Source organism: Oncorhynchus clarkii, chromosome 4 (genome assembly GCF_045791955.1).
Source record: "Oncorhynchus clarkii lewisi isolate Uvic-CL-2024 chromosome 4, UVic_Ocla_1.0, whole genome shotgun sequence".
In the NCBI taxonomy this organism is placed as follows: Eukaryota; Metazoa; Chordata; class Actinopteri; order Salmoniformes; family Salmonidae; genus Oncorhynchus; species Oncorhynchus clarkii.
In genome coordinates this window covers 85,752,558-85,764,833 of record NC_092150.1, presented here as the reverse complement: position 1 = coordinate 85,764,833, position 12,276 = coordinate 85,752,558, and the positions used below count along the sequence as shown (strand labels likewise).

The following is a 12,276-nucleotide window of genomic DNA, read 5'->3' as shown; positions in this document are numbered from 1 at the left end:
AAGTATCTAAGTATCTGACTGAGCGGTGGTAGGCAGAAGCAGGTGCGTAGACATTCATTCAAACAGCACTTTTGTGCGTTTTGCCAGCAGCTCTTCGTTGTGCGTCAAGCATTGCGCTGTTTATGACTTCAAGCCTATCAACTCCCGAGATGAGGCTAGCTAGTTAGCGTTTCAAACGTCAATCGCTCTGAGCTTTCTAGTAGTTGTTCCCCTTGCTCTGCATGGGTAACGCTGCTTCGATGGTGGCTGTTGTTGTGTTGCTGGTTCGAGCCCAGGGAGGAGCGAGGAGAGGGACGGAAGCTATACTGTTACACTGGCAATACTAAAGTGCCTATAAGAACATCCAATAGTCAAACGTTAATGAAATACAAATGTTATAGAGAGAAATAGTCCTATAATTCCTATAACTACAACCTAAAACTTCTTACCTGGGAATATTGAAGACTCGTGTTAAAAGGAACCACCAGCTTTCATATGTTCTCATGTTCTGAGCAAGGAACTGAAACATTAGCTTTCTTACATGGCACATATTGCACTTTTACTTCTCCAACACTTTGTTTTTGCATTATTTAAACCAAATTGAACATGTTTCATTATTTACTTGAGGCTAAATAGATTTTATTGATGTATTATATTAAGTATAAATAAGTGTTCATTTAGTATTGTTGTAATTGTCATTATTACAAAAAACATAAATTAATCGGCCGATTAATCGGTATCGGCTTTTTGGTCCTCTAATAATCGGTATCGGCTTTTTGGTCCTCTAATAATCGGTATCGGCTTTTTGGTCCTCTAATAATCGGTATCGGCTTTTTGGTCCTCTAATAATCGGTATCGGCTTTTTGGTCCTCTAATAATCGGTATCGGCGTTGAAAAATCATAATCGGTCGACCTCTAGCCTGGAGGTCGTTATCGGGATGTGGAACATCTCTGATTTTAATAAGCATTGATGAAAATTCATCTATCAGTCCAATCAGTGCTTAACTAACAGGAAGTGGTTTAACGAGGCACAATGTGAGTTTTATGTCTCAATTCTCCCCGGGCGTGCACTGCTCTGGCTGTGTATGAGGCATTGTGTTGGTGTCTGTGAGCTAGAGGGAGTATGATCCCATTTTTTCATCCCTGGGGTTTCTCCCGGCTTGGCCGACTTAATAAACAAAACAAACAAAAACCGGTAAGCTGAAGCAGTGTTCAACTAGATATTAAAATGTGTTCTCTGTGGATTTAAACGGCCTCAATGAAAACTCCTTGTCGATTATAAATTACACGCAGGGTTGCTGTAAGGCCACCTGTTACGATGAATGACTATTGACAGACGTGTCTAACATGAGATCCCGGTGTATCCAAAATGACACCCTATTCCCTATGTAATGTACTGCTTTAGCGAAGGGGGAGCCACCTGCTCTGTTCCTCAACACAATATTGGTGTAGGGGGTCATCGGAAATGACCCCTCATTCCCTGTCTACTTTAGACCAGCGCTCAGATAGGCTCACCTCACCATGAGTCACTCAGTCAGATTACTGTCCTCCAGGTGGGTGTCACTGTCAGATTGTTGTCCTCTAGGTGGGTGTCCCTAATCACTGTCAGATTGCTGTCCACTAGGTGGGTGTCCCTAGTCACTGTCAGATTGCTGTCCACTAGGTGGGTGTCCCTAGTCACAGTCACATTGCTGTCTTCTAGGTGGGTGTCCCTAGTCACTGTCAGATTGCTGTCCTCTAGGTGGGTGTCCCTAGTTACTGTCAGATTGCTGTCCTCTAGGTGGGTGTCACTGTCAGATTGCTGTCCTCTGGGTGGGTGTCCCTAGTCACTGTCAGATTGTTGTCCTCTAGGCGGGTGTCCCTAGTCACTGTCAGATTGCTGTCCTCTAGGTGGGTATCCCTAGTCACTGTCAGATTGCTGTCCTCTAGGTGGGTGTCCCTGTCAGATTGCTGTCCTCTAGGTGGGTGTCCCTAGTCACCGTCAGATTGCTGTCCTCTAGGTGGGTGTCCCTAGTCACTGTCAGATTGCTGTCTTCTAGGTGGGTGTCCCTAGTCACTGTCAGATTGCTCTCCTCTGGGTGGGTGTCACCGTCAGATTGCTGTCTTCTAGGTTGGTGTCCCTAGTCACTGTCAGATTGTTGTCCTCTAGGTGGGTGTCCCTAGTCACTGTCAGATTGCTCTCCTCTGGGTGGGTGTCACCGTCAGATTGCTGTCTTCTAGGTTGGTGTCCCTAGTCACTGTCAGATTGTTGTCCTCTAGGTGGGTGTCCCTAGTCACTGTCAGATTGCTGTCCTCTAGGTGGGTGTCTCTTTGTTCTCTGTAACACTCCTGGCACATAGGCAGTGTTTGAAATGTAATAAATGTAATGTAATTCACAGGAGAGTAATTAATGTAATGTAATTAACAGGAGAGGTCATGTTGATGTGATCCAGAAACCGAACAGTCGTGATGGGTTAGCTACTGTAGCCCAGAGACCCATAAGCCATATGAGTCACCTTAGGTGGGTGTCCCTGGTCACCTCAAATCCCTGTCACTGCCAGATCACTGTCCCCTATGTGGGTGTCCATGGTCACTCAGTCAGATCGGTGTCCCTGGTCACCTCGGATCACTGTCCCCTAGGTGGGTGTCCCTGGTCACCTCGAATCACTGTCCGCTAGGTGGGTGTCCCTAGTCACTCAGATCACTGTCCCCTAGGTGGGTGTCCTGGTGATCTGGTGCCCATCCCCGAAGCAGTTGTAATATAAAGGTTGTGTTAACAAAAGAGCATTCAGAGGATCTCTCATGATACGTTTCAATTGGGATTATTTCACTGATCAGATCAAAGGTACACAAGCAGCACACAATACAGTAGCAAGGTCAACACCGATCCATTCACAATACAGTAGCAAGGTCAACACCGATCCATTCACAATACAGTAGCAAGGTCAACACCGATCCATTCACAATACAGTAGCAAGGTCAACACCGATCCATTCACAAAAGCAAGGTCAACACCGATCCATTCACAATACAGTAGCAAGGTCAACACCGATCCATTCACAATACAGTAGCAAGGTCAACACCGATCCATTCACAATACAGTAACAAGGTCAACACCGACCCATTCACAATACAGTAGCAAGGTCAACACCGATCCATTCACAATACAGTAGCAAGGTCAACACCGATCCATTCACAATACAGTAACAAGGTCGACACCGATCCATTCACAATACAGTAGCAAGGTCAACACCGATCCATTCACAATACAGTAGCAAGGTCAACACTGATCCATTCACAATACAGTAGCAAGGTCAACACCGATCCATTCACAATACAGTAACAAGGTCAACACCGATCCATTCACAATACAGTAGCAAGGTCAACACCGATCCATTCACAATACAGTAGCAAGGTCAACACGATCCATTCACAATACAGTAACAAGGTCAACGCCGATCCATTCACAATACAGTAGCAAGGTCAACACGATCCATTCACAATACAGTAGCAAGGTCAACACCGATCCATTCACAATACAGTAGCAAGGTCAACACCGATCCATTCACAGTACAGTAGCAAGGTCAACACCGATCCATTCACAATTACAAGTCTTCATCACCAGACCTTCTGACGAACAAAGGCACATTAGCTTATATAGGAAACATTTGACATGAGGTGTGTGATGGTGCAACAGTATACAGCATTACTCATCCTCACAGATATATCTATGACCACTAGTTACTGTGATTTGAGCAAGCACACTTCCATTGCTATCCGTACAGTACAGTTGCAGCAATGTGTGGTATATTCAATATGTGCATCACGCTTTCCCAAACTCAGTTCTGCCTCAGAGTGCACATTTTGTTGTTGTTGTTGTGGGTTTAATACCATATGGGCCACATTTGCTAAACATATCTGCTGTACAAAAAAGTTATTTTAGATAAAAGGGTCTGCTGCTGCTGAATGTTCAAATACGTATATATTCTCTATTCCACACTACATCATGTCATCTGTATATATTCTCTATTCCACACTACATCATGTCATCTGTATATATTCTCTATTCCACACTACATCATGTCATCTGTATATATTCTCTATTCCACACTACATCATGTCATCTGTATATATTCTCTATTCCACACTACATCATGTCATCTTGCTGTTGATGGCCGGGTTCTGTCCGCACCAGTACAGCTTATCCTCCCCTCTCTTCTTCCTCCACTGACACATCAACAGCATCTTAAAGGTCTTCTGAAAAGTCTTGTTACACAACGCGTAACACATGGGGTTGATGGTGCTGTTGACATAACAGAGCCAGTAGCCCAGGTGCCAGAGAGACACAGGGATGCAGTCAGAACAGAAGGTGGAGATGAGCACCATGATGTTGTACGGCGTCCATGTTAGGATGAAGGCCAGGAGGATGGCACTGAGGGTCTGAGCAGCTTTCTTCTCCTTGATGAGGACCATCCTCTTCCTCTTGGTGATCTGGCTCTTCAGGGAGGGGTCCATGGGCTTGGGGGTGGTGGTGGTGGTGGTGTGGGATGATGGAGAGGAGTTCTGGTGGTGGTTCTGACCTATCTGGTCAGACTCAGAGGGACATGGAGGAGCTGTTTTGAGGTCTGTGTTGTTGGTGATTTTGTCATTCTGAGGAGGGCTGCTGGTATCCTTTGAGACCAATTTGAACTTGTAAGAGATTCCCTTCTTGCTGAGTTTTTTCAGCGGTGGAGTGGCGGTCTGGAAATACTCGCCTTCTTCGTTATCACCGTAATCGGCGGCCGTCTGTCCTTTCTCTGTCTGACTTTGAACTTGACCTTTGATTGTCCCATGAGAGGTTGCCGCGGAAACAGGATGGTGAGTCTCCTCCTCCTCGGACGAGGTGTAGCTGTTAAAGGAGGTGATCTGGTCAGCATGGGCCCAGGCCAGCTCGTCCGACCGGGTCGTGGTCTTGGTGACGTTGCTCTGGTTGGACGAGGACCATGAGGCCTGGTTCCTCCTGTCCCTCCTGTCGTTACCAGAGCCAAAACAGGACTGTAACAGAACTGTTTTCTGGGGTTTATTAACAGTCTCTGGGTGACCAGATGTGGTGAGGCCCTGCAGCTCAGCCAGGTCCTTGGTGCGTTTCTCTGTCTCCTTGTAGATCCTACTGTAGAGGAGGGTCATGATGGAGACAGGGATGTAGAACGCTGCGATGGCCGTGCCGAACGTGATCACCGGCTCGGAGAAGAACTGGATCTGGCACTGGTCTGCCGGGACCGTCCTCTCTCCCGCAAAGTACTGCCAGCACAGGATAGGCGGCGCCCAGAGGACAAACGACACCAACCACGCTAAGCCAATCATAATAGCCGCTCTCTTCGGCGTCCTCTTGGCTCTATAGGTCAGCGGCCTTGTGATGGAGAAGTATCTGTCGAAACTGATGACTAACAAGTTCATAACGGAGGCATTGCTGGCCACATAATCCAGGGCTAACCAGAGGTCACAGGCTAGGTTCCCTAAGGACCAATAGCCCATTAGGATGTATGAGGTGTATAAGTTCATGGACAGGGCTCCTATTATGAGGTCAGCGAAGGCTAAGCTGAGAAGGTAGTAGTTGTTGACTGTCTTTAGTTGACTGTTGACCTTGAACGACAGCATCACCAGAACATTGCCTACGACTGTTATAAGGCTGACGATGGCCGATATGGTCGCTATGGTGATGACCTCCCATAGGTTGTGTGGGACAGGCTGAATGTCTGATGTGTTGCCATCAAATGTTGAGTTTTGGATCTGGAGGTCCTCAACATCCATTTTGTTGGTTTAGTGGCTGTCTCGCTATGTTACAGTGAGGAGATAGGTATGGAATTGTGTCTTTGTGGCTCCATTATTATTTACTGTGGGCTCCCCTGAAAGAAAAGAAAATACAAGGATAAGACACACTATCTACTGTATATGTCAGTGTATCTTTCAAAATCAGTTTTCTGTTTGGTTTTAAGTATTTAAACATTCATTTGTCGTTCATGTTTTTCATATCTTGGAGTCCTTACATTTTGGAGTCATACAACTATTAATTATTTGTCAGGCGGAACCAATGACGCAGCCTGTCGAACGTAGCCTTTTTTCGGGGGATGATATTACATGTAACACCAATAGCTTTGTATTGGCGTTACACTCTAAACAGTACAACGTTCATTTGATACCGATGGAGGGAAGACCGAACAGGGGCCGTCAAACTAGCTGGAAGAGAGGTGGAGGTGGAGCTGGAGCTGGAGCTGGAGCGAGGGGTGGAGGGTGCGCTGGAGCTGGAGCGAGGGGTGGAGGGGGAGCTGGAGCGAGGGGTGGAGGGGGAGCTGGCGGGGGAAGTGATAGCGGGACCTCGGGTGGTGAACACAGGGCCCGGGGAAGAGGACGATATGGAACTGGAAGGGGAAAAAGGGATCATTATCGAGGCCGTGGCCGTGGCTATCAACCTACCCCATTTGGAAGGGTGAGGAGCTGATTAAAGTTCTGTATAGCACGCTCAAATAACTGTTGTTGCAATAACGATAATCCGTTTATTAGCTAACTTAGTTAGCCGACATGTTAAACATCTCCGGAAAGTCTTTGAACAAAAATGTGCTAGCTATCGAAACGTTTTTCAATTTCAAGTAGTGGTGGGGAGTCGACTCCAAAATAATCGATTCCTCCTTGCCTGTCGACTCTCATTTCTGGGTGTCAAGAGATTCAGTATTTTTGCAACGGAGGAAATACAAACGCAACAATTTCTACAACCCATCATGTAGGTGAAAACCTACAGGATGGTAGCTCCCCAGGAACAGGGTTAGAGTGAAAACCTACAGGATGGTGTCTCTCTAGGAACAGGGTTGGAGTGAAAACCTACAGGATGGTAGCTCTCCAGGAACAGGGTTGGAGTGAAAACCTACAGGATGGTGTCTCTCTAGGAACAGGGTTGGAGTGAAAACCTACAGGATGGTAGCTCTCCAGGAACAGGGTTGGAGTGAAAACCTACAGGATGGTAGCTCTCCAGGAACAGGTTAGGAGAGCCCTGTCCTAGGCAATAGATCGCAAAGCAGCATCCTGACTAAAACTTTTTGAAAATGGCAAGTTCACTTTCTCATCCGTAAACACAGTTGAGTGTAAATACGGTTCAGCAGCTGAAATCAGCAGGATGTGGAGCGTTGTTATCAGGAAGGACATCTACCATGGATGGATCACTAAAATAATGATTAGGATCACACTTCATCATTTTAAATATTACATGGGAGACCTATACATTTGGCAGTCAAGCACAATGTACCCCAGGCTTCTGTCATAAGTCAATTCAATTTGAAATACATGTATAATTACACGAGGCAGTTTGGGAAAAACTTATCCTGTGTGAATGGTCCTCTGGAATAACGCACATGCTTGGATAATAATTACAAAACCAACGTCTCTAGTAATACCCGCCTGTATGGGGCTATAACATGGCAGAGAATAGGCTTAAGGACCATTTAGGCTTGATCTGAAAATGTGGTCGGAGGTGCCGTACGGATGGTGTGACGCAACCGCGGAGCCTCCGAAGGCATGCAGAGGACAGATTGAGCTGTGTACCACATTGCCAAGCGCAGCCCACATTTTGTAAGAGTGCGGAGGGCTCCACATTGACATGTGCTTTGAATTCTAAATAAGTCACTGACAGTGTCACCAGCAAAGACGAAGAGACTTGCTTGGGCCATACTGACCAGTCTCTAAGGTGCAGGGTAGAGTGCCGGGTGGGAGCCGGCTAGAACAGTCACTGAGGCTAGTGGTGACTGTTTAACAGTCTGATGGCCTGCAGATAGAATCTGTTTTTCAGTCTTTCCGTCTCAGCTTTGAGGCACCTGTACTGTCTAACCTTCTAGAATCTAGATGGTAGTGGGGTGAACAGGCCTTGGCTGTGGTGGCTGAGGTCCTTGATGATCTTGGCCTTCCTGTGACACCGGGTGCTGTAGATATCCTGGAAAGCAGGCAGTTTGCCTGGTGTTGTGGTCAATGTTGTTGGTGTTGCTATGCACAGTGCCTCGCATGCCAAATGCCCAGTGACCGAGTGCCACTTCTCAACCTCGGCAGGGATGTAAATATGTTGATTTTTTTAATCAATGTCAATGTCCTCATTCAACATAATTTTAACACATGGAAAAAGGTGGAGATGACCTTCAACTGTAAACTTGAGAGAACTCAACAAAAGTACTATAGATGTGCACCTGTCAATCATTTACATATGTTGTGTTCATTTTGATTTCTTTGATGTGTCTTTCTCTGTCCTACTGACTCTTCTGTTGATACTGCAGGGTCAGGATGAAGGGAACAGGATGGATGAGGATGAGGATGAGGGGATGGAGGTTTTCACCAAGAGGAAATTGGAGTCTAACTGGGATCGTTACAAGGAGTCAGAGAAGGAGGAGCCTAGTGATGATACGCCCACACAGAGAGGGACTGACTACCACGTCCTCCTCGAATCAGCAGGTAAGGAATACATGAGGTTTTCCCTGGAAATGGCCTGGCCAGTGTGGTTCTGACAACTTATTCAGCTCTGTGCTGACTGACAGTCATCCAGAATATTCTTGCTTGTGTTGCTGGTCTTTGATGTCAGTCTGCCTGTCACTTAGGTTAGTCTTATAACATGTGACAGTTTCAGAAGACGTGCCTCTGTCTGTCTTTATGTGGCCCAGGCAGAACAGAATAAACGTGGCAGACACTTAGCTAGACATTGTGTTGGGAAGGCAGACAGAGGAATATCATATTCCTCAGTGACGGCACTAGGTTCATGCTTGGCGAATGAGAAGCAGGCCTACTACTTAACATTGGTCATTGTTCTCCAATTCTAAATCCTGTGAATATCTAGAGAAGAGGTCCTTCACTGACACAGCATAGCCTAGATATTCTAGCCTAGATATTCTAGCCTAATTCAACTCCCTGACATAGTAGAAGTAGCACAAGGCAGGCGCATAACATTAAATATGTATCCTTTTATTTTGGGTTGAAAAAGTGTGTATATATAATATGTTGGCATATTCAAGAAAGGACTAAAGAAAACAACTTAGTGCCTCTTTTAAAGCGACATAATTTGCACTTTCTACTCAGACAAAACCCTAATACACCCTGTCTCACTTTTCAATGACCCTTTAATCCGTGTATCCTCTCTGAATGGTGAGTTATGTAGTAGCACTGGTTTCCTCAGCTCTCCCTTGTTTAACTGTTTTATTCTCATTTTCATGAGGTTCCTGTCCTCAGAGTCCGCAGGATGATCGATATTAATCAGGGTTATTCGTGTCGTCTGTTTCTGAGGAGTAACGATGTGTAGAATTGCAGGAGACTAGCTCGAAAACAGTACAAATTTGTCTCCGCCCATGGCAAAATCTGTAGAATTGCAGGAGACTAGCTCAAAAACAGTACAAATTTGTCTCCGCCCGTGGCAAAATCTGTAGAATTGCAGGAGACTAGCTCAAAAACAGCACAAATTTGTCTCCGCCCGTTGCAAAATCTGTAGAATTGCAGGAGACTAGCTCAAAAACAGCACAAATTTGTCCCCGCCCGTGGCAAAATCTGTAGAATTGCAGGAGACTAGCTCAAAAACAGCACAAATTTGTCTCCGCCCGTGGCAAAATCTGTAGAATTGCAGGAGACTAGCTCAAAAACAGTATAAATTTGTCTCCGCCCGTGGCAAAATCTGTAGAATTGCAGGAGACTAGCTCAAAAACAGCACAAATTTGTCTCCGCCCGTGGCAAAATCTGTAGAATTGCAGGAGACTAGCTCAAAAACAGTACAAATTTGTCTCCGCCTGTGGCAAAATCTGTAGAATTGCAGGAGACTAGCTCAAAAACAGCACAAATTTGTCTCCGCCCGTGGCAAAATCTGTAGAATTGCAGGAGACTAGCTATAAAACAGTACAAATTTGTCTCCGCCCGTGGCAAAATCTGTAGAATCGCAGGAGACTAGCTATAAAACAGTACAAATTTGTCTCCGCCGTGGCAAAATCTGTAGAATCGCAGGAGACTAGCTATAAAACAGTACAAATTTGTCTCCGCCCGTGGCAAAATCTGTAGAATTGCGGACCAAGAGGACAGCCTTTAACATTTTCGATCAGAGATTTTCCTCTCTCTCTCTTTCTCCCCTCCCCCCCCTCTCTCCCTCTCTCGCCCCCTCCTTCTCCCCTCCCCCCCCCTCTCTCCCTGCCCTCCCTCTGCCACTCTCCCCTTCTCACCCCCCCCCCCCCCCTCTCTCCCTGCCCTCCCTCTGCTGCTCTCCCTTTCTCGCCCCCTCCTTCTCCCCTTCCCCCCCTCTCCCTGCCCTCCCTCTGCTGCTCTCCCTTTCTCGCCCCCTCCTTCTCCCCTTCCCCCCCTCTCTCCCTGCCCTCCCTCTGCTGCTCTCCCTTTCTCGCCCCCTCCTTCTCCCCTTCCCCCCCCCTCTCCCTGCCCTCCCTCTGCTGCTCTCCCTTACTCGCCCCCTCCTTCTCCCCTTCCCCCCCTCTCTCCCTGCCCTCCCTCTTCCGCTCTCCCTCACCCCCTCCTTCTCCCTCTGCCACTCTCCCCTTCTCTCCCTGCCCTCCCTCTTCCGCTCTCCCTTTCTCGCCCCCTCCTTCTCCCCTCCCCCCCTCTCTCCCTGCCCTCCCTCTGCCACTCTCCCCTTCTCCCCTCCCCCCCCCCCCCTCTCTCCCTGCCCTCCCTCTGCCACTCTCCCCTTCTCTCCCTCCCCTCCCTCTTTCTCCCTCTATGTAACAGATGTCAGAGGGTTACTGTGGTGATGTGTTGACCTGGTGTCCCCTCTCTCCTCTCTGATGGTTACTGTGGTGATGTGTTGACCTGGTGTCCCCTCTCTCCTCTCTGATGGTTACTGTGGTGATGTGTTGACCTGGTGTCCCCTCTCTGATGGTTACTGTGGTGATGTGTTGACCTGGTGTCCCCTCTCTCCTCTCTGATGGTTACTGTGGTGATGTGTTGACCTGGTGTCTCCTCTCTGATGGTTACTGTGGTGATGTGTTGACCTGGTGTCCCCTCTCTGATGGTTACTGTGGTGAGGTGTTGACCTGGTGTCCCCTCTCTCCTCTCTGATGGTTACTGTGGTGATGTGTTGACCTGGTGTCCCCTCTCTGATGGTTACTATGGTGATGTGTTGACCTGGTGTCCCCTCTCTGATGGTTACTGTGGTGATGTGTTGACCTGGTGTCTCCTCTCTGATGGTTACTGTGGTGATGTGTTGACTTGGTGTCCCCTCTCTCCTCTCTGATGGTTACTGTGGTGATGTGTTGACCTGGTGTCCCCTCTCTGATGGTTACTATGGTGATGTGTTGACCTGGTGTCCCCTCTCTGATGGTTACTGTGGTGACCTGGTGTCTCCTCTCTGATGGTTACTGTGGTGACCTGGTGTCTCCTCTCTGATGGTTACTGTGGTGATGTGTTGACCTGGTGTCTCCTCTCTCCTCTCTGATGGTTACTGTGGTGATGTGTTGACCTGGTGTCCCCTCTCTGATGGTTACTGTGGTGATGTGTTGACCTGGTGTCCCCTCTCTGATGGTTACTGTGGTGATGTGTTGACCTGGTGTCCCCTCTCTGATGGTTACTATGGTGATGTGTTGACCTGGTGTCCCCTCTCTGATGGTTACTGTGGTGACCTGGTGTCTCCTCTCTGATGGTTACTGTGGTGATGTGTTGACCTGGTGTCTCCTCTCTCCTCTCTGATGGTTACTGTGTTGATGTGTTGACCTGGTGTCCCCTCTCTGATGGTTACTGTGGTGATGTGTTGACCTGGTGTCCCCTCTCTTCTCTCTGATGGTTACTGTGGTGATGTGTTGACCTGGTGTCCCCTCTCTGATGGTTACTGTGGTGATGTGTTGACCTGGTGTCCCCTCTCTGATGGTTACTGTGGTGATGTGTTGACCTGGTGTCTCCTCTCTCCTCTCTGATGGTTACTGTGGTGATGTGTTGACCTGGTGTCCCCTCTCTCCTCTCTGATGGTTACTGTGGTGAGGTGTTGACCTGGTGTCTCCTCTCTCCTCTCTGATGGTTACTGTGGTGATGTGTTGACCTGGTGTCCCCTCTCTGATGGTTACTGTGGTGACCTGGTGTCTCCTCTCTGATGGTTACTGTGGTGATGTGTTGACTTGGTGTCCCCTCTCTCCTCTCTGATGGTTACTGTGGTGATGTGTTGACCTGGTGTCCCCTCTCTCCTCTCTGATGGTTACTGTGGTGATGTGTTGACCTGGTGTCCCCTCTCTGATGGTTACTGTGGTGAGGTGTTGACCTGGTGTCCCCTCTCTCCTCTCTGATGGTTACTGTGGTGATGTGTTGACCTGGTGTCCCCTCTCTGATGGTTATTGT

The 12,276-nt window shown here is 47.7% G+C and overlaps 2 protein-coding genes across 3 annotated transcripts in view; one reads left to right on the top strand and one right to left on the bottom strand.

Moving 5' to 3' along the window:
- Positions 1–4,110: 4,110 nt before the first annotated feature.
- Positions 4,111–5,748, bottom strand: LOC139407393 (muscarinic acetylcholine receptor M5-like). The gene has a single exon (XM_071151141.1). The coding sequence runs from the start codon at positions 5,746–5,748 to the stop codon at positions 4,111–4,113; it is 1,638 nt and encodes a 545-aa protein (XP_071007242.1).
- A 352-nt stretch (positions 5,749–6,100) lies between these two features.
- The window catches only part of LOC139407392 (apoptosis, caspase activation inhibitor), a 55,664-nt gene continuing 49,488 nt past the window's right edge, over positions 6,101–12,276 (top strand). Inside the window, exons 1-2 of one of the 2 annotated variants that reach the window (XM_071151139.1) lie at positions 6,101–6,424; positions 8,250–8,424. In XM_071151139.1, coding sequence (XP_071007240.1) covers positions 6,140–6,424; positions 8,250–8,424 — 460 coding nt within the window. In that variant the 5' untranslated portion in view covers positions 6,101–6,139. The remainder of the gene's footprint in view (positions 6,425–8,249; positions 8,425–12,276) is intronic. The other variant, XM_071151140.1, reaches the window with a different exon arrangement.

Excerpts from the sequence above, each read along its gene's own strand:
- LOC139407393 (XM_071151141.1), bottom strand. The coding sequence starts at position 5,748 with ATGGATGTTGAGGACCTCCAGATCCAAAACTCAACATTTGATGGCAAC.